We start from the raw sequence: 25,971 nt of genomic DNA on the forward strand, positions 1-25,971 counted from the left end.
TGTAGCCGGCTTTCTAAGGTGGGCAGAACGGTCCATTCCAGCTCTCTCCACCATATACATTCCCATGGTGGAAAACTGGCAGGTGAATTACATCAGTCGTCAGGCGTTGGACCAAGGGGAGTGGTCCCTTCATCCAGAGGTGTTTCATCAGTTATGTCTCCGGTTGGGCATTCCCGAGGTGGATCTGTTGGCTTCTCAGCTCAATAGGTGCAGAGGTTTGTGGCTCGGTCATGGGTTCCTCTGGCGGAGGCTCCAGATGCGGTGGTGGCCCCTTGGGGTTAGTATTGTCTGATTTACACCTTCCCTCCTCTCAAGCTTCTGCCAAGACTTCTATGCACAATGGGTGGTTGAGCAGAAACTGGCCTTGAGTACTATCCAAGGTCAGGTTTCGGCCTTAGCGGTCTTATTTCAAGGGCCCTTGGCCACATACTCCTTGGTGCGTACTTTTCTTCAGGGAGTTAGGCATTTGACACCTCCAGTGCGGTCTCCGTTGCCGCCTTGGGACATCGATTTGGTGCTCTCAGTCCTCCATAAGCCTCTTTTTGAGAATCTTTAGGATATTCCCCTGCTTAAGCTTGTCCCAGAAGTTGGCCTTTTCGGTGGCTTTATCCCTGCGGGCAGGGTGTTGGAACTGGCGGCGTTAGCCTGTCGTTTGCCTTAATGGTGATTCACAGTGATTAGGTGGTTCTTCGCCCCTGTCTGTCATTCCTTCCTCAGGTTGTCTCTGATTTTCGTTTGAATGAAGACATTGTGTTGCCTTCCCTGTGTCCCAGGCCAACACATCCAAAGGAAATTGCTTTGCATGCCTTGGATTTGGACCAGGCAATTAGTGTGTACCTGGCAGCTACGGAGTCTTTTAGGAAGTTTGTCTCACTATTTGTGCTCACGGATGGGCCTCCGAAAGGGTTGTCCGTTTCCTCTGCGACCGTTTCCAGATGGATCAGACAGACGGTGATTTAGGTCTATTCCATCCAGGGTCAGGTTTCTCCTTTCCCTGTAATGGCGCATTATACTCGGGTGCTCAGTGCCTCCTGGGCTCCTGTTTACCTTGTTGGCTATAGTTAGCCTTATGAATTTATATTTCGCTGTTCCCACCCCTCATGTTTAACACTGCTTTGGGACGTGCCAGTGGTAAGAAGATCAGGAGCTGTGTCTGTCGATGAATGAAAGAGAAAATGGGATTTTTGACTTACTGTAAAAGCCATTTCTCTGATGTTCATTGACAGACACAGCACCCACCCCTCTGTGTAGTGGTATTTCTTCTGGCACTGCTTGTAACAAAACTGAGTACCTATAGCAGAGAGAGAGTGTATATCCCCTGGGACTGCCCATAGGCGTAGCCAGACTTTTTTTCTGCCTAGTGTCCTCCTTCTGTAGGGGGCAGTATACCTCAATGGTTAAGAAGATCAGGAGCTGTGTCCGTAAATGAACATCATAGAAATGGATTTTACAGTAAGTCATCCCATTTTCTTACTCTTTGGGACAGATTTAATTTACAATACAGCCTTCTCTCCCCTCATGCACCACTGCCAGGTTGAGGTGCATCTTAGAATCATTTTATTATTTCAGAATGTTGCTTATGTAGAGCAACTACTATTTATATGGATGTATATAATTTTGTTTTCCAAATTATACATTTTATTAAGTTTTCAAATGAGTACTGGTTTTAGAATTGTTTTATGGTTCATGTTCAGTGAACTTGCCTGGAGGTGGTTTCTTAATACAGCAGATGCCTTATAAAAGTGTAATTATCTAATGCAATCTTTGAGCACAAAGCAAAATTGTTTTGTTTGTTGCTTTTCTTAAAGCAAAACTAATGTCTGTGATACTTAACTCTCCTTCAACAGTCAGATGTCCCTCACCGGCATGTTCTACTTCGCTTCATGAGTATGAAGTTGGGCTGCAACCGTCTTTATCGGTCAGCACAGGATGACATTACTCCTGCGCATGCACAGGAGTCCTGTCATCCCGACAAAAGGCTCTGTGCAAGAAGTTAAACTAAGCTTTGCTTGCACAGCTCAGTGCACATTCTGAAGAAGACTGCAAGCAAACAGTAAGGGCTATTTTATTCTAGAAGAGACATCCCAGCACATTCCACAGATGCTTGATTTGACTGAGATCTGGAGAATTTGGAGGCCAATTCAACACCTTGAACACATCTTCCATTGTTTCATGGTCCAGCCTTGAAGCTGATGTTGCCATTGTAGGTGCTTTAGGCTGGGGGCACAGAACAGCATGGGCACCCTGACCAGTCTGTATCTACGCGGCTCCATAGACAACAAATTGAGATGCACTGTGTGTTCTGATACTTTTCTGTCAGAACTAGCATTAACTTTTTCAGCAATTTGAGATACAGTAACTCTTTTATTGAATCGGACTATACGGGCCAGCCTTCTCTAGCCATGTGCATTAATGAGCTAAGGCCGTCCATGACCTTGTTGCCGTCTTGTTTCCTTCCTTGGATCACTTTTGTAAGTCCCTAACACTGCCGGCCAGGAAGAGCTGCAGTTTTGGAGTTGCTCTGACCCAGTCATTTAGGCATTACAATTTGGCTGTTGTCAAAGTCCCTCAAATCCTTACACTTGCCCATTTTTTTTCAATTTTTTTTCAATTTTTTTTGCTTTTAACACACAAACTTCAGAGCCAACATCTTGCTGCCTAATGAATCCCACACACTTTCAGGTGCCATTTTCATGAGATAACCAATGTTATTCACTTTACCTGTCAGTGGTCTTAACCACTTCTGGACCCGAAGGTTTCCCCCTTAATGACCAGGCCATTTTTTGCGATTCGGCACTATATTACTTTAACTGACGATTGCGTGGTCATGCGATGCTGTACTCAAAATAAATTGTTGTACTTTTTTTCCAACAAATAGAGCTTTCTTTTGGTGGTATTTGATCACCTGTGTGATTTTTATTTTTTGCGCTATAAACAAAAAAAGAACGACAATTCTGAAAATAAAACAATATTTTTCACTTTCTGCTATGTAACATTCCCAATAAAAAAAAAAAAAAAAAAAAAAAAAAAAAGAAAATTGAATTTTTTCATCATTTTAGGCCAATTTGTATTCTCCTACATATTTTTGGTAAAAAAAATCCCAATAAGAGTATATTGATTGGTTTGCGAAAAAGTTTATCGCCTCTACAAACTTGGGGAAAGATTTGTGTCATTTTTTATTTTTACTAGTAATGGCAACGATCAGCGATTTTTAGCGGGACTGTGATATTGCGGCGGACAGATTGGACACCTGACATTTTTGACACTTTTGGGGGGGACCAGTGACATTACTACAGTAATCAGTGCTAGAAATGTGCACTGTTACAGTACTAATGACACTGGCAGGGAAGGGGTTAACAGGGGCGATCAAAGGGTTAAATGTGTCCCTAGGGGGTGCTTTCTAACTGTGTGGGGATAGACTTATGGAATGAACACAGGGACTTGTGTTCCTAGATAGGAGGAACACAGGAGCTCTGTGTTAATTGCTGACAGAACAGCGGTCTGCCGTGTTTACAACGGCAGACCGCCGTGCTGTCCCCACGGGGTGCGATCGCAGGTGCCCAGCAGCAATTGCAGCTGCCGGCCCCGCAGATCAGCTTCCCCTCTTGGCGAATGAGCGCGCGCGCGCGTCCCCACGAGCACTCCTGCGAGCCGACGTATGGGTACATCATTTCGCGGAGACCTGCCACAATATATGTACAACGGCTGGTCGGCATATGGTTAATGTTATAAACCGATGAGTGTAAGGCTGGCCATAAATTCAATTTTCTTTAGATTTACCATCAGCTATGTAGTGCAACGGCCTGCCTGGATGCATACACATTTAAACTGCTTAGGTTTGACATCATATTATATGGTTTTGGTAAATCTAAAGGGAAATTGCACAAAAAAAAATGGATCAAGTATTGCCAGCCTTAATTTATGTGATGCTGCACTGCTTGCCCTACTGTATAAATGTATATACAGTATCTCACAAAAGTGAGTACACCCCTCACATTTTTGTAAATATTTTATTACATCTTTTCATGTGACAACACTGAAGAGATGACACTTTGCTACAATGTAAAGTAGTGAGTGTACAGCTTGTATAACAGTGTAAATTTGCTGTCCTCTCAAAATAACTCAACACACAGCCATTAATGTCTAAACCGCTGGCAACAAAAGTGAGTACACCCCTAAGTGAAAATATCTAAATTGGACCCAAAGTGTCAATATTTTGTGTGGCCACCATTATTTTCCAGCACTACCTTAACCCTCTTGGGCATGGAGTTCACCAGAGCTTCACAGGTTGCCACTGGAGTGCTCTTCCACTCCTCCATCATGACATCATGAAGCTGGTGAATGTTAGAGACCTTGGGCTCCTTCACCTTCTGTTTGAGGATGCCCCACAGATGCTCAATAGGGTTTTGGTCTGGAGACATGCTTGGCCAGTCCATCACCTTTACCCTCTTTAGCAAAGCAGTGGTTTGCTTGGAGATATGTTTGGGGTAGTTATCATGTTGGAATACTGCCCTGCGGCCCAGTCTCTGAAGGGAGGGGATCATGCTCTGCTTCAGTATGTCACAGTACATGTTGGAATTCATTGTTCCCTCAATGAACTGTAGCTCCCCCTTATGCAGCCCCAGACCATGACACTCCCACAACCGTGCTTAACTGTAGGCAAGATACACTTACCTTTGTACTCTCCACCTGGTTGCCGCCACACACGCTTGACACCATCTGAAACAAATACGTTTATCTTGGTCTCATCAGACCACAGGACATGGTTCCAGTAATCCATGTCCTTAGTCTGCTTTTCTTCAGCAAACTATTTAGTCTGCTTTTCTTCAGCAAACTGTTTGCGGGCTTTCTTGTGCATCATCTTTAGAAGAGGCTTTCTTCTGGGACCACAGTCATGCAAACAAATTTGATGCAGTGTGCGGCGTATGGTCTGACCACTGACAGGCTGAACCCCCCCACCCCTTCAACCTTTGCAGCAATGCTGGCAGCACTCATACGTCTATTTTCAAAAGACAACCTCTGGATATGATGCGGAGCACGTGCACTCAACTTCTTTGGTCGACCATGGCAAGGCCTGTTCTGCATGGAACCTGTCCTGTTAAACCACTGTTTGGTCTTCGCCACTGTGCTGCAGCTCAGTTTCAGGGTTTTGGCAATCTTATTATAGCCTGGGCTATCTTTATGTAGACCAGGAATTCTTTTCTTCAGATTCTCAGAAAGTTTTTTACCATGAGGTGCCATGTTGAACTTCCAGTGACCAGTATGAGAGAGTGAGAAGCGATAACCAAATTTTACACACCTGCTCCCTATTAACACCTGAGACCTTGTAACACGAACGAGTCACATGACACTGGGGGGGGGGGGGATATGGCTAGTTGGGCCCAATGTGGACATTTTCACTTAGGGGCGGTACTCACTTTTGTTGCCAGTGGTTTAGACATTAATGGCTGTATGTTAAGTTATTTTGGGGAATTATACAAGCTTTACACTCACTACTCTACATTGTAGCTAAGTGTAATTACTTCAGTGTTGTCACATAAAAAGATAGAATAAAATATTTACAAAAATGTGAGGGATGTACTCACTTTTGTGAGATACTATATATTTACAAAAAGGCAACTAGGGGCCCCTGTGCAGAAATTCCACTCAACTAAATTATTGATTATTATTTGTGCTTATATATGTTGTTTTCAGCAGTGTGGGCAATGAGAGCTGAAAAAAATCTTATCACGTGGCTTACAATACAGCAACTATTTTTTTAGCAGATAATGCATGCATTTTTATTAACTACTCAACGTCCACGCTATAGCCGAATGAGACTCGTCTGATCACAGATCGGAGATCAGGGGCAATCCCACCCCCTTTCCACATGATCAGCTGTCAGCTAATGACAGCTGATCATGTAAAGTAAACAGCAGCCGACGATCAGCTGTTTTTTCTTTTGTGAGGAGAAAAAAAAACGATTGCCGGCTGCTGTCAGAGGGACATTGGTCCCGAAGAGGAGAGGGATTATTTGTCCCCCCAGTACCACCTACCAGTGCCCATTAGTGCCACCTACCAGTGTCCACTAGTGCCACCTACCAGTGTCACCTATCAGCGCCCACCAGTGCCACCTATCAGTGCCCATCATGTGTCCCCGATCATTGCCCATCAGTGCCACTCATCAGTGCCACCTATTAATGCCAATCCGTGCCCATGAGTGTCGTCTATTAGTGCCGTTCAGGACCACCTATCAGTGCCATCAGGGGAGGGTTTAAGAGTGGCAGAGAGGAGTGACATTGCAAATTGGACAAGAGGGGAGGCGGAATCTGTGTGGGTAGAACTTTAAAGAGAAGTGGGAAATTAATAGTGAGGGTATGTTACAGGCCCCCCAACCTAAAGGAGGAGGAGGAGCTGGACCTCTTATCACAGTTAGAAATGACAATGAGGCAGGGAAATGCCATCATAATAGGGGACTTCAAAAGTTCCGATATTGACTGGTTAGAGGGGACAGCTCACTCATTAAAGGACCGTTTTTTCTTAAATGTTTTACAGGACACATTTAATGTCCCAGTTGGGGGATTCCCTGTCTAGAAAGAATGCATTCCTAGATCTATTAATTACAAATGATCCAAGTCTGATCTCAAATGTGTAAATATGGGACAACTTGGGATCTAGCGATCACATTGAGCATAATTTATAGGAAAAGGAGGCAGAAGGGTAGCACAAGAACAGTAAATTTCAAATGAGCAAAATTTTCTGAACTGTGTTCAATGCTACAAGATATCAGTTGGGACCAAATCTTAGAAACATTGAACACAGAAGAAAATAGGGAATGCTTTAGGAACACATTAAACAAAGGTATCACACAGTGCATTCCAGTGGGCAATAAATATAGAAGAGCGAAAGTTAAAACTGGGTGGCTAAACCATAATGTAAATAATCTTAATAAAGAGAAAAAAATGAAAGAAAAACTATAAAGTGGAGGGGTTATTGTCTGCATTCCAACACTACAAGGAATGCAATAAGAAGTGTAAGAATGAAAAATGAGAGCGGCTAAAAAAGACTACGGGAGACAGCACTCAGAGTATAATTTTTTTAATATATATTAACAGTAAAAAATTGCGATCAGAGCACATTGCCCACATAGTACGATGAAGGGAGGATGGTTACGGGTGACACAGAGAAGGTAACTGTACTAAATGCTTTCTTCTCCTCTGTTTTTACACAGGGAAAAGGAGGGGTATAATGACCACGACTGTATTGTTAGTAACACGTCACAAGACATACCCTTGTGACTAACAGAGGCTGAAGTCAAGAAAAGACTAGAAAAGCTTAGCACAAATAAATCACCAGGACCAGATGGCTTACACCTGAGAGTCCTCAAAGAACTTAGGTTATAGCTAGGCCAATATTCCTAATCTTTGTGGACAGCATGCTGACAGGAATTGTACCAACTGATTGGAGAAAAAACAATGTGGTACCAATATTCAAAAAAGAGCAGAGATATTCCTGGAAACTGCAGGCCAGTCAGTCTAACTTCAATTGTAGGTAAATTATTGGAGGGGATGATAGGGGACTATGTGAATATAGTGAAAAAACTATCAGCGCAAGACTAAGTGAAATTCAAATGTGTATAAAATGTGCTAGAATAAATCAATATATAAATCCGGCTGCATACACAAATTGTGTCCACACCTCACAACAAAAACATAAAAATCAAAAAACGTGCTGCGCCAGAAGTGCACAAAAATAATTAGTGATTACATGAATCAACAAGTGTTATCAACAAAATATGGTGTCCATCATATGTGCTCTGATGAAACATAAATGTTCATATAAAGTGCTCCAAAGTAATGATTAGTATATCCAGGTGATGACAGGACAGCCTCAATCCCTTGTGAATCAAGCAGGAACCACCAGTGTGTGAACTCCCTCCACCAGTAAGATTGGCCTCTCACCTTGATACCAGACCCAAACGGGCCAGCATGAGCATATCAGGGGATAAACAGACTATCACAGGTAACCTCTCCAGCCTTCACCTCCGGGGGTCGCCAGGACATAAAATAAAGATAAAGCAAAGATCTAGTGCTCTCTGAATGTAAATAATGAGCTTTTATTGAGCATAAAGGGGTAACTCACATTTGTTGGGCACTCAGCCGTGCCTGCTATTATGGCATTCAGTGTTGGAGAGTAGCACCCGAGCGATCGGCGTCAGGCACGCAGGCTCCGCCTCCCTATACGCGTTACGCCTGGAGCGTGGGCTCCGTTTGGACCCCTACTTGTTGATTCATGTAATCACTAATTATTTTTGTGCACTTCTGGCGCAGCACGTTTTTTGATTTTTATGATAAGGGACTATATCCAAGAATTTGCAGAATAAAACAGTATCATTAGTAGTAATCATCATGGGTTTACGAAGGTTCTTTCCTGCCAGGCCAATCTGTTAACATTCTACGAGGAAGTGAGCTGTCATCAAAATAGGGCGAGGCCTATGGATGATCACAACCAAAAAAGGTTCCCCTTGGGTGGGACTTTTAAGGCACCAAATTTAGACGACAAATAAAGTAAGTAAAATGTAAGAAACTTTATTATCTTATACAAAAGAATAAAAACAATAGGCGAGCTGTAAAATACTCCACATGAACCAGTGCAACTTGGACCACTGAACCCCCGGGTTTGACCCGACGCGTTTCGGAGTATGAATTAACTCCTTCCTCAGGGGTGCCCTTGGAGGGTGGTATAGTTCACTGTAATGGGAGGTATGGATAGCCTGCCTCAGAGTTAAAAGCAAAGGGTGAGCATGCCAACGTTGTCCACTAGGGGTGCCTTCTGGTTATCCTAGAGAGTCTAGGGGTCTTGGATGAACTCCTGGATCCAGGTGGTCAGCAACTGTCCGCTAGCTAGTCTCGGTCAGAGGCTAGATGGGAGCAGCTGGAACCTATTCACAGCAGTTCTATAGCCAGAGCGGTTCAAATATCCCAGATGGATGTTGGAGCATGAAAGATCCTGCGTGTCCGGCGAGGGAGCAAGCAGATATGATAAGGGACTATATCCAAGAATTTGCAGAATAAAACAGTATCATTAGTAGTAATCATCATGGGTTTACGAAGGTTCTTTCCTGCCAGGCCAATCTGTTAACATTCTACGAGGAAGTGAGCTGTCATCAAAATAGGGCGAGGCCTATGGATGATGTGTATTTGGATTTTGGAAAAGCATTTAATACACTTTACCATAATTTCTTAATCTACAAACAGGTCTGTAGGCATTCACCATAGGGTTTGTTCTTGGATAGAAAACTGGTTACAGGGGCGTGTCCAAATAGTGGTGATAAATAACATGTAATAAGTAGGCTCCGTCTTGGGATCAATTCTTTTTAATTTAATCATAAATGATATAGAGGATGGGATACATAGCTCAATCTCAGTGTTTGCGGGCGAAACAAAAATATGCAGGGAAATAAGTTGACATCAGGATATAGAAACTTTACAGAAAGACGTGAACAAAATAATGGGATGGGCAGCTACATGGCAAATGAGGTTTAATATGGAGAAATGTAAAGTAATGCACTTGGGGGTTAAAAACACAAATGCAAACTACTCACTAGCGGTAGAACCTCTGGGGGAATCAAGGATTGAGAAAGATCTGGGGGTCCTAGTAGAAGGCAGACTGAACAAAAGCATGCAATATCAAGCTACAGCTACCAAAGCCGACAGAATATTAGCACGCATGAAAAAGGGGATATACTCCAGAGATAAAACTATAATCATGCCACTTTATAAAACTCTGGTTACGCCACATCTGGAATATTCCATCCAGTTCTTGTCATCATTCCTTCTAAGGGATGTGCTGGAGAGAGTCGAGAGAAGGGCAACAACATTTTTAGGGGACTGGAGGACCTGCATTACGAGGAATGACTACAAGCACTAAATGTATTCTCGCTGAAGAAGAAATGCTTGAGAGGGGACATGATAGTGATTTACAAATACCTCAATGGTGATCCCAGTGCAGGGAGTGTAAGAAGACACGGGGGCCACACAATGAGATTGGAGGAGAAGCGGTTTAACCTCAAGCTGTGTAGGATGTTTTTCACTGTCAGGAAGATAAGGATGTGGAACTCTCTTCCACATTTGGTGGTGTCAGCGGGGAATATTGATATTTTTAAAAGACTCTTGGACGTGCATCTTAAGCTCTTCCCTCAAATGGACGTTCCTGTATGTCCTTGGGCTTCAGTGGTATACCTGGGTGAGGCCTGCACCTACAGGTATCATTCTTTGCAGCTGGCAATTCTCTTTCAGGCAGAAGTGATCTGAGTGGCTAATTAGCAACCTGATCACTTATGAGGGTGGCAGAAGGGGGTCACACCCCCCTCCCGCCGACTACTCTACTGGGCTCTACCGTACGATAACGGTGCCTGGGAGCGATTCGGCCAGTGGCGATGGCTGCCCTGTACAGAGAGAGAGAGGAGCTTATGTTGTTCCCCATTTTCTGTAACCCTGGAAACCGGGAGTGATGAGTAGTTCGTCACTTCTGGTTTCGGCCCTTTGTTTACCTGACCACGAGCAGCCAGAGAAGCAGCCGATCAGGCCGATCTCAGTCTGATCAGCTGCATGGGGGACCAGAGGAGAGATTCGGGGTCTAAAAGACCCCAAATCTCTCCATAAAGAGGACCTATCACAGTCCTTGCTGTCACAAGGCATGTTGTTCATCCTTTGTGATAGCAATAAAGTTAGTACAAAAAAACATATAAAAAAATATTGTATAAAAAAAAAATTTAAAGCGCCACCATACTTACATGCAAATGCGAACACATATGTTACTCCCACACGCATATGTAAGCAGTGCTCGCACCACATATAAGGTATTGTCACGAATGTCAGACCAAGAGCAATAATTCTAGTACCAGACCTCCTGTGCAACTCTAAACTGGTAATCTGTAAAGGCATTTAAAGTATCACCTATGGAGAATCTTAGGCACCGTAGTTTGCCACCATTCCACAGGCAGACTCAATTTTAAGGCGTGACATTTCAATCAATTTACTCGGCGTAACATCATCTTTCACATTATACAAAACAAAGGGCAAATTTTAGTGTTTTTTTTTTTTTTTTAGTTCATGAAAGTGTATTTTTTCCCAAAAAATTGTGTGACATAAAAAATTGCAACACCCACCATTTTATTCTATAGGGAACACACTACAAAGCACGCTTCCAGCAAAGGAAATCATGCTGTCACCAATAACCACAATTAACTATTAGGAGCTGGGAGGTCTGACTGACTACTGTGATAACCCGCTCCTGTATTCTTTCTCCTCTTGAATGGAGAAAAATATAAATGATAGACTATGGGAAAAAAAATAAAATAAGGATAAAGTAGCCAGATAAGAGTTTGATCTAGGTCAGGGTCAGTGACTTTTGATAGAACTATAGTCAAAACTTTTTTTTTTTTCATTTTGGATAGAGCAAGGGTGGGTTATAACCCCTGTCAGATTTTTTTTTTTTCACCATCCCTTCACTTCCTGTCCCATTGCCAAACAGCAAGTGAGAAGAAATCTCTTCAAATTAGGGGAATTCCTTGGAGACCACTATGTCCCTATTGGATGATTTTTCCTCTATTACATTTCTGGGGACAACCCAAAATGTAGGATTTTCTTTTACTTTCACTTTCAATAATAATGGTAAACAGCACAAATAGGGTGAATCTCCTTAACGTGGCACAGCCAGCAAAAAAAATAAATAAATAAAAGCATTATAATCCCTCTGTACTCCACATAAAAAAAAGTTTTGATTTTAGGTATATGTTGAATTATGTAGTATCGCTGTGATCATCATGAGTAGGGTAATTTATTTTGGGTTATGTGGTGGTGGGTTGTGATAATGGTAGGAAATATACAGTTACAATAGAAATATATATATGCTGTTGATAAGAAAAATAATCAGGAGATATCCATTACCATTTCCCTTTAAATTAAAGCCTATTTTCTAATGAAAAAATTTAACCACTTGCCGCCAAATCACGTACCTGTACGTCATTTGGCCTCAAGTGGTTGTACCGGAATGTTGCCTGCAGCTGCTGTTTTTTAGAGTCGACGGCCGGCTCTCTTGTAATAACAACCAGTGCGGCTAAGCAGCCATTCACCTCCTATTACAAGCAGCCAGAGGGGGACATCCTCCCGCAGCCTTCCACCTCTTGCCCTGGGTCTCCCATCCCACTGGGAGACCCGAGCAACCAGCCGGAACAACTACCGGCTAGCCGGAGACTCGAACAAAGCCGGAGTCAGCTTTGATCGGGTCTTGGATATGGTAACCCAGAAGCAACGCTATGACATCACTTCCGGTTTACTGAAATCTTAAAGGCGGCAATTTTTTTAAATCGGAAGCGTTCAAAAACATCAATCTTGGCGTTTTGAATGCTTTCAAGTGCAAATATAGACCCCCAGATCCCTCCATAAAAAGTACCTGTCACCTGCCTATTGCTGTCACAAAGGATGTTTACATTGTGACAGCAATAAAAGTGATAAAAAAAAAAAAACTTAAATCAACAGTGTAAAAAAAAAAATAATAATAAAAATGAATAAAAAAAAAATGTAAGTGCTCCTGTCCTTTCGTGCTAGCACGCAAAGACAAACGGGTATGTCAGTCCCACACGCCTGCAAACTGCGATCGTCCCACACATGTGAGGTATCACCATGAACATCAGATCATGGGCAGTAATTCTAGAACTAGACCTCCTCTGTACATCTAAAGTGGTAACTTGTAAAGGTTAAACGTTTTTTTTAAGCGTCGCCTATAGATAGTAAAATTTATGTTGATTGTCGTCATTGTTCGGAGGTGCACAATTTTAAAGTGGGACATGGTTGGTATTGATTTACTTGATGTGACATTTCATATTTTACAAAAATATTAGGTTAAGTATTGTGTATTTTTGCATTAAAATTTTAAAAACTATATTTTCTTTTACCAAAAACTGCTGCGCAAATACCGTGTGAAATAAAAAAATTGCAAAACCCACCAATTTATTCTCTAGGGCCTCTGCTTTAACCACTTCCCCCTAGGATGACGTCATATGACGTCGTAAACTTTGCGGGGGTATACCGGGATGATGCCTCTAGCTAGAGGCATCATCCCGGTACCGTTGTTTGAAGCCGACGGTCGGCTTTCCGTCGGTACCGATCGATGCGGCTCGGGAGCCGCTTGATCGTTACCCGGGGGGGCAGGAGGGGCCGGGGTTTCCGTCCCACCGGAAACCCCGAGCACCCAGCCGGCGCGTCCACCGGCTGGATGGAGTCCCGATGAATGCCGGAAACGGCATCGATCGGGTCTCCGATGACGTAACCCGGAGGCGGCATCCATGACGTCACTTCCGGGTTAGTGTGCTCCAAAACGGCGCCAAATTTGAAAAACTGCTGTATGCAAAAACGCAGTTTTCGGCGTTTTGCATACAGGGAAGTGTAGTGGAGGGGTCGAGGGTCTTTTAGACCCTCGATCCCTCCATAAAGTGTACCTGTCACTACATATTGGTGTCACAAGGAATGTTTACATTGCTTGTGACAGCAATAAAAGTGATCAGATTTTTTTTTTTTTTTAAAAACTGTAATAAAGTTAAAAAAAAAAATAAAATAAATGGGAAAAAAAAAAAAATTTAGCCGCCCCGATCACCGTTAGCTCGCGCACAAAAAAAAACGTATACGGAAGTCGAGCCGCGAATGAAATCGCTGTTCAAACCACACATGTGAGGTATCGCCGCGATCGCCAGACCGTGAGCAATAATTTAAAAAAAAAGAGCTACACTCCAACTCTAAACTGGTAACCGTTAAATAAATTTTAAGTGTCGCCTATTGAGATCTCTATTGACCGTAGTTTGTCGCCATCCCACAGGGGGGCGCAATTTTAAACCGTAACATGTTGGGTATCTATTTACTCAGCATGACATCATCTTTCACAATATACAAAAAAAATGGGCTAACTTTACTGTTTAGTATTTTTTAAATGCAGTGAAATGTAATTTCTCCCAAAAAAATGGCGTTTTAAAGACCGCTGCGCAAATACCGCGTGACAAAAAATATTGCAATGACCGCCATTTTATTCTCAAGAGTCTTTGCTAAAAAAATATATTTAATGTTTGGGGGTTCTAAGTAGTTTTCTAGGAAAAAATACTGGTTTTAACTTGTAAACACAAAGTGTCCGAAATAGGCCTGGTATGGAAGTGGTTAAAAAAATAAATAATGTTCGGGGGCTGTAACTAATTTTCTAGCAAAAAAAAAACACTGATTTTCTCATGTAAACAAAAAGTGCCAGAAAATGCCTAGTCTTCAACTGGTTATCCTGCTTGTTCAACTGGTTAAGTAGTTGCAAAGATATGTACAGTTTACTAACACTTGCCAAAGTTGCAGAAGTTTTTTCAGGCATTAAAATTTAAAGTCATTTTAATATAATTTTTCAAATATTTACATGGTAGCTGTTCTATAATTTTTGTATTATTAAACTTAAGAGATTTCCAAATAAACCACTAGATAGAGCACTGCATTTACCTTAGTCAGTCTTCCTGCTTAACAGCTTTTGAAAAAAAATCCATGCAAGGAAGTGCATTATATTGAATAAGTAAACCTACTCAAATACTTAAAGCGGAGTTCCAGCCATTTCTGTGTTTATTAAAAGTCAGCAGCTACAAAAAGTGTAGCTGCTGACTTTTAATAAACACACACTCACCTACCTGTCCCATGATCCAGCGATGCGGCTGCCCAAAGCCTCGCTCCTCTCCCTCTACTCTAGACTGCACCGGCATCATTAGTGTGGGCACCAGGCTGTGACAGCTTGCGCCTTCACAGCCGGGTGTGCACTGCGCATGCGCGAGTTGTGCTGCACGTCCTGGATGGCCGGGTAATCTTCTGGGCCCTCTAACGTGTCTCAGAAGATTGCAGGGAGGGAGGGGGGAGAGAAGAACTGTCAAAACTAGGTACCCACTCCCCCCCCCCCAATAAAAAAATGACATGCCAAATGTGACATGTCAGGGGGTCAGGAGTACCTACAGCGGAAGTTCCACTTTTGGGTGGAACTCCACTTTAATCTGTACACAGGACCAGTATGCCACAACAATACAAGCAGGAAGTTGGACCTGTGTATGTAGTGAGCAGATATGGCTGCCATATGTACCTGCTTAATTTCATCCTGAACACAGAATCTTGAATTATAAAAATAAAATGAATATACTACGTAATTTCCTTTAGAGGTTCCTGTTTCCATACGAAGTTTGCCTTTGTCTATTTTATTATCTTCACCTGCTTCCAACTTGTTACATTCATTTTTTTTTTTTATAATTAAGCAGACTTCTTGTATTTTTATATTGCTGTTTAATATAAGCAGTTATAAAAAACATGATTGCTAGCAAAGTCTGTTAAAACTTCATACATTTTTCTTTGATGCCTTACCTATATTTCCCCACAGCTTACACATTTGATTTGAGAACTGTGAGGTTAATGATGCTTTTGTTTCCCGTGGGCTAAAATATAAATGAGGACTTGATAGTCAATAAATCATCTCTCAGTTATACAAAATGTCTGATTTTGCCTGTAGTAAGAAATACACTAATTATGTTTTTTTTCAAAGCATTCGTTATGACTTAAAAATACTGTTTTATTCCACACCTCTTTTATGTAAAAAAAAAAAAGTGTTCCTTGTGATATCAAAAATTAAGATTTCACCATTTCTAATTAAATTCCCATGTATATTGCAATGTCTAGAAAGAAACATTACCTTTTAAACAATATAGATAAAATTAATTAAAAATGTCTCTATAGAAATATTGCTGCCTTCATTTAATGCAAGGGCAGAACTATTGCTATGCAGCAACTCCCTATGATTGTACACAATAACTGAGAATAAAAAACCTGATTTAGCTCAACCTTCTCATATCATGAAAAAATTATTGATTCAACTCACTGAATCCACTAGGAAAATGTTTATTATTGTCTGACAAAGAAAAAATAATGATAAAAATGGTACCACATCACAGACACACACACTAAAAACCAATTGCCCCCCTTATATGCATGATCGTGACCTAAAAGGACCTATAAAATGTGTAATTCTACGCCCTGGCTAGTACTGCCAGTGAGTGGAGGTCTATATATGTACAGTATATAGGTAGGGTTCAGTGGTACTGGACAAATGGTCCTGCAGAGGGGCAATCCGGTATGATCCCTCAGCACCAGAGCCATAGTTCTTGGATTTAATAAATTGAGAATGCACACAGTTCATTCTGGATTGTAGAAGAGATGCAGATAGCTGGTAGTAATGCAGGATGTATATAGTCAAGATTGGAATGGTGCACTGGTCTAGAGGAGGCTCACCGATCAATGTTCTGAGGATACAATGCTGCTATAGAACCTCAACAGAGGTTCAGATATGTGCTGCTATGCCCAAACATGTCTCCATGCTTTGAAATCCACCCTCGCACTGTAAAGTTGGGCACACTAATGGGGCAAATGGCAGTCTGAAAACTCCAGTCATGGTTCCAAAGATATAAGTTGTAATCTATTAATCTATGAAGTCATAAACTGAAATCAAATCATGGGTCCCACATCCAAGAAGGTTTTTATACCCATCAGATCCTGTTGTCTGCGGATCTCCTATAGCCAATGAGTGAAACAACCATTGCAAGGTGATTCCATCTCATAAAGTATCGTTCAGGTCATAGTAGAGAGGTGGACATTGGCATGTTCCTAGAAATGTGTTGTTTCTAGGAACATGCCAGTGTCCACCTCTCTACTATGACCTGAACGATACGGTGTGCATTCTCAATTTATCACATCCGAGAACTGTGGCTCTGGTGATGAGACATCCATTTATGGGATCATACCCAATTGTCCCTCTGCAGGACCATCTGTCCAGAACCACTGGACCCTGTATATATATATATATATATATATATATATATATACACCCCTACTCACTGGCAGTACTAGCCAGGGGGCAGCATTACACATTATATAGGTCCTTTTAGAGCATGGACATACATATGAGGTGGACAATTGGTTTTTAGTATGTGTGTTTATTGTGTAATGTGGTATCATTTTATCATTAAAATTCTTTGTCCGAAAATAATAAACATGTTTCTAGTGGATTCAGTGAGTTGAATCAATCATTTTTTTCATGATGTGACAAGGTTGAGCTAAATCAGGTTTTTTATTCTCGGTTTTGTGTCCTGTTTTTTACTGATAGCTCCCATCTCATTTACATTTTCCCTTGAGTATAGAGCCCAAAGGGATATTTTGCAGTTTTATTAAGGGTAGTATCTTGAGGGTCATTAATCCTTAGTGTGTGTGTTTCTCTATGATTGTATCTTTGTTTTGAGTCCATATAATATGAGGTCAAAACTAAACAACATTTTCAATTGTATCCCATAAGGCAGGCCTTTGTACTACATAGTTGAAGGTAAATCTTAAGAAAATTGTATAATGTATGGCCAGCCTTAATCAGTGTAGCACTATCTTTTCATTAGATAACTCAATGTGTCATTTGTGCAAATAAGCAAATGTAAACCAATTAAAAATACAATACCAAAATGTATAAATTAGTGAAAATTCATTAAAAAACATAAGTATAAAAGGTAAACCTAATCTCCATAAAATACATAAGTGCAAAGTCCATTAATAAAGTCCATCAGAAGATTCCACCTTCCAGTGACTGTGCAATTCCACACACCATTAGGCTCTTTCACAATCCACCTTGGTGCCCTTCACTCCCCTGTGAGTGGCCTCACACCTGCTATAATGGACCTTACTGGTTAGAGGTCATCATAAATGCATTAGAAGGATCTACAGGCATTTCTCTGCTACTACACCAATCATGATCCTCAGCTCCACAGTATGATGACCTATATAGAAGCAGAGAGGAAGATTCAGTAGTGTAGACCGTTTAAGCAAGCTTTTATTAAAATAAACATCGAACTCACATTTCAGAAGTGAAAAATCATCAGCATAAACTCGGCAGTACAACCTGGCGTACGCAGCTCAGCCTCGCTACACTGATTAAGAGTATATGGTTTTTCCATTTGCACAGATGGTTACATGCATATAGTGTGAGCAGGGCAATCTTACTGAATGGGCACGCTTGGCAGTTGCCGGGGGCCCCACTTGCCCAGTGACCCAGCCTCAGCCAAGCATTAGTCCCAATTCCCGTGTGCATCCTGCCGCCGAACTTAGCAGGTTGCAAGCACCTGTTGGCCCTGCGCTGCTGTCAGGCCATTTGGGCCGTGAGGGGGGGCCCCAAAACTTCAGGAATGCCTGTCCGCCTCCACGGAAACAGGCACACACAGGACAGTTGAGTCTGACTCCCGTCCGTGTGTGTGGTCACCGGACCCAGCCGCCCAACTTGGAAGCTGTCATTAGCCTGGCACTGCTGTACCAATAAATTTCGCCTTACCGATAATTTGTATTTTTAGTTCTCGTGGATGATTGTGTAGGCAGGGCCCCAGTGCACTGCATTGCCCGGGGGCCTATAATGCTCTTAAGATGGCACTGAGTGTGAGTTGCTTTCTCGTATTCTATACATTTTTATCTGCATATTGGTGCGGAGAGAAACCATTTATTGAGCACTTTGCGTGGTTGAAGGTATAATAGTGAGGTTTGAGATTAGCGCAGGAAGTTTTTTTATTTATGTGCCCAAACTATACTGACCTTTGACCCTGACCTTGACCCAAACACTAACCCAGGCAATAACCTAGATCAAACTTTGATCTAGATATTTTTTTCTTTATTTAAAAAAATAAATAAATTACGAACACTTTTTTGTGATCATCCGCATAGTCTGGAAGGACATTTTACTCTCCTTAGAATACAATAGCTGTATAGGGAAAAGGATAATGGTAGTATGTATATCGGGAGATAGCTTTTTTTTTTCTACTACTGTTTATGATGCAGTAATGATCAATTTAGGCTTAACTTATTTTATTTAGTTTTATTATTGTACTTAGTCAACTACTGATTTTTAATGAAAACACATTATATTTCTTGTATGTGTGACACTGGCATGTGGTGTTGTATAAAGAAAGGGCTCTGTATTATTAGTAGATATTATGCTCACTGCACACATCTTTATTGCTAGCTGCCCTGGATACATTTATATTTCCATTCGGCAAGGTTTCACACTCGAACAATCTGCATAAAATTAAGAAGATTAAAATTACTATGTGTTGGATACAAAATATGATCTAGATCTTATGTACAGTATATTGCTCTTAGGACCAGTAACGTGTCTTATCTCTCTGGACTTCACAATGGCATGTTTGGTATCTACCCAAGTCATATCTTGTCATATATTAACCAGTTCTGAACCAGAAGGATTTGCTGCCATAATGACCAGGCCATTTTTTGCAATTCGGGACTACGTTATTTTAACGTAATATTGCGCGGACGTGCGACGCTGTACCAAAATAAAATTGATGTTTTATTTTCAATCCCCATCTTAAGGTTTTCTAATGGCGTAAATTGCTGATTTTACCACCGCGCTACCTGTCACAGTTTCAGAGGCCCTGAAATTTCAGGATAGCACAAAACCCCCCCAAATGACCCCATTTTGCAAAGTAGACACTCCAAGCTATTAGCTGAGAGGCATGATAAGTCCATGGAATAGTTTATATTTTGCCACAAGTTTCGGGAAAATTATTATTTTTTTTTTTTGTTTTTTTTACACAAAGTTGTCAGTAAATGATATAATGCTCACACATGCCATGGGTATATGTGAAATGACACCCCAAAATACATTCTGCTGCTTCTCCTGAGTACAGGGATACCCCATGTGTGAGACTTTTTGGCAGTCTAGCCGCGTACAGGACCCGGAAACCAATCCGCACCTTCTGGCTTTCTAAGGGCGTAAATTGTTGATCTCACTCCTTACTACCTATCACACTTTTGAAGTCCATGAAATGCCAAGATGGCACAAAACCCCCCCCAAATGACCCCATTTTGCAAAGTAGACACTCCAATCTATTTGCTGAGAGGCATGGGAAGTATTTTGCAGCTCTCATTTTTTTTGGAAAATTAAGAAAAAACAGGAAAATGCATTGTTTTCCCTCTTTTTTAAATTTCCAAAACTTTGTGAAAAAAAGTGAGATCTGCAAAACACTCAACATGCCTCTCTGCAAATAGCTTGGGTGTCTACTTTCCGAAAAGGGGTCATTTATGGGGGGGGGGGTGGGGGCGGGTTGTGCTGTCTTGGCATTTCATGGCCTCCAAAACTGTGATAGGTAGTCAGGAGTGAAATCAACAATTTACGCCCTTGGAAAGCCTGAAAGTGGGGATTGGTTTTCGGGGTCCTGTACTCGGCTAGACTGCAAAAAAGTCTCACACATGGGGTGTCCCTGTACTCAGGAGAAGCAGCAGAATATATTTTGGGGTGTCATTTCACATATACCCATGGCATGTGTGAGCAATATATCATTTACTGACAACTTTGTGTAAAAAATAAATATATATATATATATATTTCCCGGAACTTGTGGCAAAATATAAAATATTCCATGGACTTACCATGCCTCTCAGCAAATAGCTTGGGGTGTCTACTTTCCTAAATGGGGTCATTTGGGGGGATTTTGTGCTATCTTGGAATTTTAGGGCCTCCGAAACTTTGACAGGTAGTGCAGAGGTGACCTGCACAATTTACGCCATTAGAAAACCTGAGAGTATTGATTGGTTTTTGCGGTCCTGTACACAGCTAGGCTCCCAAAAAGTCTCACACATGGGGTATCCCTGTACTCAGGGGAAGCAGTAGAATGTATTTTGGGGTGTCATTCCACATATACCCATGGCATGTGTGAGCAATTTATCATTTAGTGACAACTTTGTGTTAAAAAAAAAAATAAAAATAAAAAATTTAATTTTCCCGAAGCTTGTGGCAAAAAATAAAATATTCCATGGACTCACCATGCCTCCCAGCAAATAGCTTGGGGTGTCTACTTTCCAAAATGGGTTCATTTGGGGGGGGTTTTGTACTATCTTGATATTTCAGGGCCTCCGAAACTGTGATGGGTAGTGAGGAGTAAAATCAAAAATTTACGCCATTAGAAAACCTGAAGATGGTGATTTATTTTCGGGGTCCCGTACACAGCTAAGCTCCCAAAAAGTCTCACACATACTCAGGAGAAGCAGCAGAATGTATTTTGGGGTGTAATTACACATATACCCATGTCATGTGTGAGAAATTGATCTTTTAGTGACAACGTTGTATAAAAAAAAAATTGTAATTTTCCCAACACTTGTAGCAAAATATAAAATATTCCATGGACTCACCATGCCTCTCAGCAAACAGCTTGGGGTGTCTGCTTTCCTAAATGGGGTCATTTGGGGGGGTTTTGTGGTATCTTGACATTTCAGGGCCTCCTAAACCGTTATAGGTAGTGAGAAAATGCAATGAAAAATGCATTCTGATGGTGGTGATTTGTTTTCGGGCTCCCGTACACTGCTAGGCTCCCAAAAAGTCTCACATATGTGGTATCCCTGTACTCAGGAGAAGCAGCAGAATATATTCAGAGCAGTGTGAGTTTCCTATTGCAAAATTAGGTTAAACTGTAATTACAATTTCTCTTGCGTCCTCTGACAGTCGCAGCCCGTTCAGTTAGCCTTCATGAGATAATACGCATCTCCCCAGGAGCAGGCTAGGCATTGAAAAGGTTAACAGAAGCTTTTACACATAACACACCTCTAGGGGGCTGTTCCCCAGCTATTATCCATCAGCCACTAGATGCTGTTCTTCAGTTGTACGGGCATCCTAGGATGCTTCCTTTTGGCCACGAGGTTTGGAGCGCGGCAGTTGTTTTGCAGAGACGAGTTGTTCTGTCTCTTCTTGGGGTGTATTTGCTCAGGGTTTGCTCCTGTTGAGCTTCTGTTGCCAGTTTATTTTTCGTCTCTGGCCTGGTTGACACGTTGCCTTTTCTTTGGTTACATCTTCCACACCTCACACCTGCACTGCTTTGGGACATCCCACTCGTGAAGGCTAACTGAACGGGCGACGACTGTCAGAGGACGCAAGAGAAAATAGAATTTTTGTAAGAACTTACCGTAAAATTATTTTCTCTGAGTCCTCTGACATTCGCAGCCTCCGCCCCTCTATTTTTTGGGGTTTATAGTCTTCCTGTACTGCTTGCTACAAAATGGAAGAGCAGCACCTAGTGGCTGATGGGTAATAGCTGGGGAACAGCCCCCTAGAGGTGTGTTTATGTGTAAAAGCTTCTGTTGTTAACCTTTTCACTGCTTAGCCTGCTCCTGTGGAGATGCGCATTACCCACTCGTGAAGGCTAACTGAACGGGCTGCGACTGTCAGGGGACTCAGAGAAAAGAATTTTACGGTAAGTTCTTACAAAAATTATATTTTTCTGGTGGTAGTTTCCTTACTTGTGCCTAATTCAAACAAGAATATGCACCTGTGTTAGTAACATTACTGACAATTGCAGCAAATTTAGGTACTTCTTATGCCCCTTTCACATGGGGGATCCGATCCGAACCACCTGTCAGTTTTTCAGGCTGACCTGATCGGATGCTCCATGCATCCCTATGGGGCAGCGGATGTCAGCCGAGACATCTCCGCTGCTATCCGATTCCGATCCTGTCTTTGAAATCTGGACGGATGGAAACCCTATTTTCCATCCGTCTGGAGGATCGGATGAGAACGGACAGGCGGTCTGTTCTCATCCGATCTCCCTATAAAGGACAGCGGGAATCTGACAGCTCTGTCTCTGCACACAGAGTGGAGATGGAGCTGTCATTTGCCTGCTCAGCGGGGATGGATTCCCCGCAGAGCAGAACGGACTCCGTCGCCGTGTGAAACTGGCCTTACTATTACCACTTTAAGAAGCTGTCACTGTGGCATTGACAGATTCCGAAAGAATTACTGCCAGCTCACAGATTGAGAAGCTGGGAGTAATTAAATAACAGCTCTGAGCTGGCGTACAAATGTATGCCTGTGATCAGAGTGGGGCATGTTTGTGCTGAGAAGCTGTCGTATATGTAAATATAATAGATAAACATATTAGTATAAAAAGTGTTACCACAAAAATTCATTTATCTTTATAGGCATATTTGTTAGAGAACGTGGAAGGATACGCCTCTCGGCGACAATAAAAGACCCTTGTTTGATAAAATATGGGAACCCTGGATCAATCACCAGTCCGATCCTCTGTAATCTGCCGTGGATATGGCGGATATACCTCCTAGAGTGCAACTCTATTTCTTAGTAACTTTTACCCCCTTTTTTTTTTTTTCTTTTCTCTCCTTCTTTTTCCCCTCACATACTCCTCCGACGAAGTCAGGAGGATAATTAATGCTATTTTCATATCAAGAAGTGTAAATGGGTTAGTTATTCCCTGTACCTAGAGGAAGGGGTAATCAGGATAGGGTATGTTTTCAAATCTTTTTGACAACGTTGTAGTTAATTTAATGACTGTAATCCTAGAGTTGTCCTAGGCTCATCCTTCTCCTCCTCCCTCCTCGAAATGATAGCCTTGATATCTGGGAGCGAAAAATGACTGTTATCCTAGAGTTGTCCTAGGCTCATCCTTCTCCTCCTCCCTCCTCCTTCTCCTCCTCCCTCCTCGCAATGATAGCCTTGATATCCGGGAGCGACAGAGGGATGAGGCCCTGATAGCTCAACTTAAATGCAACACTGGGCAAGGGGCGACTCATATGAGGCATCCTTTTGTTAACAATAAATAACCACATCACTCCTAGCTATAGCAATACAGAATTTTTGACTAGGAGAGACCCCATTTGAAATGCAATATTTGTATTGTAGCAGATTCATGGAATATCAAACTGTCAAAACATGTAAAACTTCTTTATTACCTGTAAAACATTTCAATAAAAATCACACCATGGGCAAGGGTACAGAAAAATTTCTGCAGCATTGAAGGTCCCAATGATCACAGTGGCCTCTATCCTCCATCTACCGGGACTCCTCCTAGAGCGGGCCACCTGGCCAAATTGAGCAATTGGGGGAGAAGGGCCTTAGGGAGGTGACCAAGAACTCAATGGTCACTCTTGACAGAGCTCCACCGTTTCTTCTGTGGAAAAAGGAGAACCTTCCAGAAGAACAACCCTCTCTGCAGCACTCCACCAATCAGGCCTGTATGGTAGAGTAGCCAGACGGAAGCCACTCCTCAGTAAAAGGTGCATGACAGCCCGCCTGGAGTTTGCCAAAAGGCACCTGAAGGACTCTCAGACCGCGAGAAACAAAATTCTCTGGTCTGATGAAAAAAAAATTGAACTCTTCTGAATGGCAAGCGCCTTGTCTGGAAGAAACTAGGCAGCACTCATCACCTGGCCAATACTATCCCTACAGTGAAGCATGGTGGTGGCAGCATCATGCTGTGAGGATGTTTTTCTGTGGCAGGAACTGGGAGACTAGTCAGGATGGAGGGAAAGATGAATGAAGCAATGTACAGAGACATCCTTGATGAAAACTTGCTCCAGAGCACTCTGAACCTCAGACTGGGGTGAATGTTCATCTTCCAATAGGCCAACAACCCTAAGCACATGACCAAGATAACAAAGGAATGGCTAGAGGACAACTCTGTGAATGTCCTTGAGTGGCCCACAGAGCACAGGCTTGAACCCAATTGAATGTCTAGCTCTGAAAATGGCTGTGCACCGACGCTCCCCATCCAACCTGATGAAGCTTGAGAGGTCCTGCAAAGAAGAATGGGAGAAACTGCCCAAAAATAGGTGTGCTACTCAAAAAGACTTGAGGCTGTAATTGTTGCCAAAGGGGCTTCAAAAAGGTATTGAGCAAAGGCTGTGAATACTTATGTACATGTGATTTATTTCATGTTTTATTTTTAATAAATTTTCAAAGATTTCAAACAAACTTTTTTCACGTTGTCAATATGGGGTAGTGTTTGTAGAATTTTGAGGTAAATAATGAATTTAACCAATTTTGGAAAAAGGCTGTAGCATAACAAAACATGGAAAAAGTGAAGCTCTGTAAATACTTTCCGGATACACTGTAGATGTGGAAACATGAAAAAATGGCTTGTTTTAAAATGCTTTTACTGCTCAGGGTACATTCTGAGCTTTATTTAGTGTGCATGATCTGGGCACAGGTTCACTTGAATTTTTGGTTTACTTTCTAAATTGCATAAAAGGTTAACATTATATTGCATCTTCCATAATAGAAAAAATAATCTTCCACAACAGATAATGATGTAATGCTTTGTCTTCTTTATTTCTGTACAGGAATGCTTTCAGTTTATACTGCCAGCCCTACCTCATGCTATAGACCTTTTGAGGGATGCTATTGTAAAAGTAAAAGAAGTTCATGATGAATTGGAAGACTTGCCATCTCCACCTCCTCCCCTCTCTCCTCCACCAACGACGAGTCCTCACAAGCAAACAGAAGATAAAGGTGTACAGTGTGAAGAAGAGGAGGAAGAGAAGAAAGATAGTGGTGTTGCATCAACTGAGGACAGCTCTTCTTCACACATAACAGCAGCAAATATTGCAGCAAAGGTATGACCATCTTTAATTTGACATTTTGCAATGGTAACCCACACAAATGATACTCTGTGTATCATTTGCTCGTGTTTAGCTGTATGCTGTATAGTAAGAAATTTTGCAAACTACAAGGCAAATTCTTTTCTTTCTTTTTTCTGGGGGTCACCTAGTTAAAGCTTATTTTGTAGGGGATGTCTAATTTTCTGCAGACTTGGAAAGGTAATATAATATTTTATGAAATGGAAAGGTAATATAATCGTTACACTTGTACCCTGAACTCACCTTCCCCTAATCCAATGAGATTTGTTTCACAAAGCTGAAGAGTTGCTTGTCATCAACTTTTAAACTGTCTGTGTATAAGCTGTACACTCTCCATTCACTCCTATGGAGAGTTCGTACTCCGGATGGGAGTAGCCGGACAACCTAACTGGGCAAGCTTTTTGTTTTTAGACATAGGGGACAATTCACTAAAAGTTAAATAACGGCAAATAAAATGCAGTAAAATACCGCATGG

The 25,971-nt window shown here is 41.8% G+C and overlaps 1 protein-coding gene across 20 annotated transcripts in view; it reads left to right on the forward strand.

The window, feature by feature from the left end:
- GPHN (gephyrin) overlaps nt 1–25,971 on the forward strand; it is an 868,578-nt gene that overhangs the window by 422,171 nt on the left and 420,436 nt on the right. For all 20 annotated transcript variants that reach the window (XM_082242578.1, XM_082242574.1, XM_082242561.1 and 17 more), the window contains exon 7: nt 25,200–25,472. In XM_082242578.1, coding sequence (XP_082098704.1) covers nt 25,200–25,472 — 273 coding nt within the window. The remainder of the gene's footprint in view (nt 1–25,199; nt 25,473–25,971) is intronic.

Source organism: Pelophylax lessonae (assembly GCF_965119305.1).
Source record: "Pelophylax lessonae genome assembly, chromosome: 13".
NCBI classification, from domain to species: domain Eukaryota; kingdom Metazoa; phylum Chordata; class Amphibia; order Anura; family Ranidae; genus Pelophylax; species Pelophylax lessonae.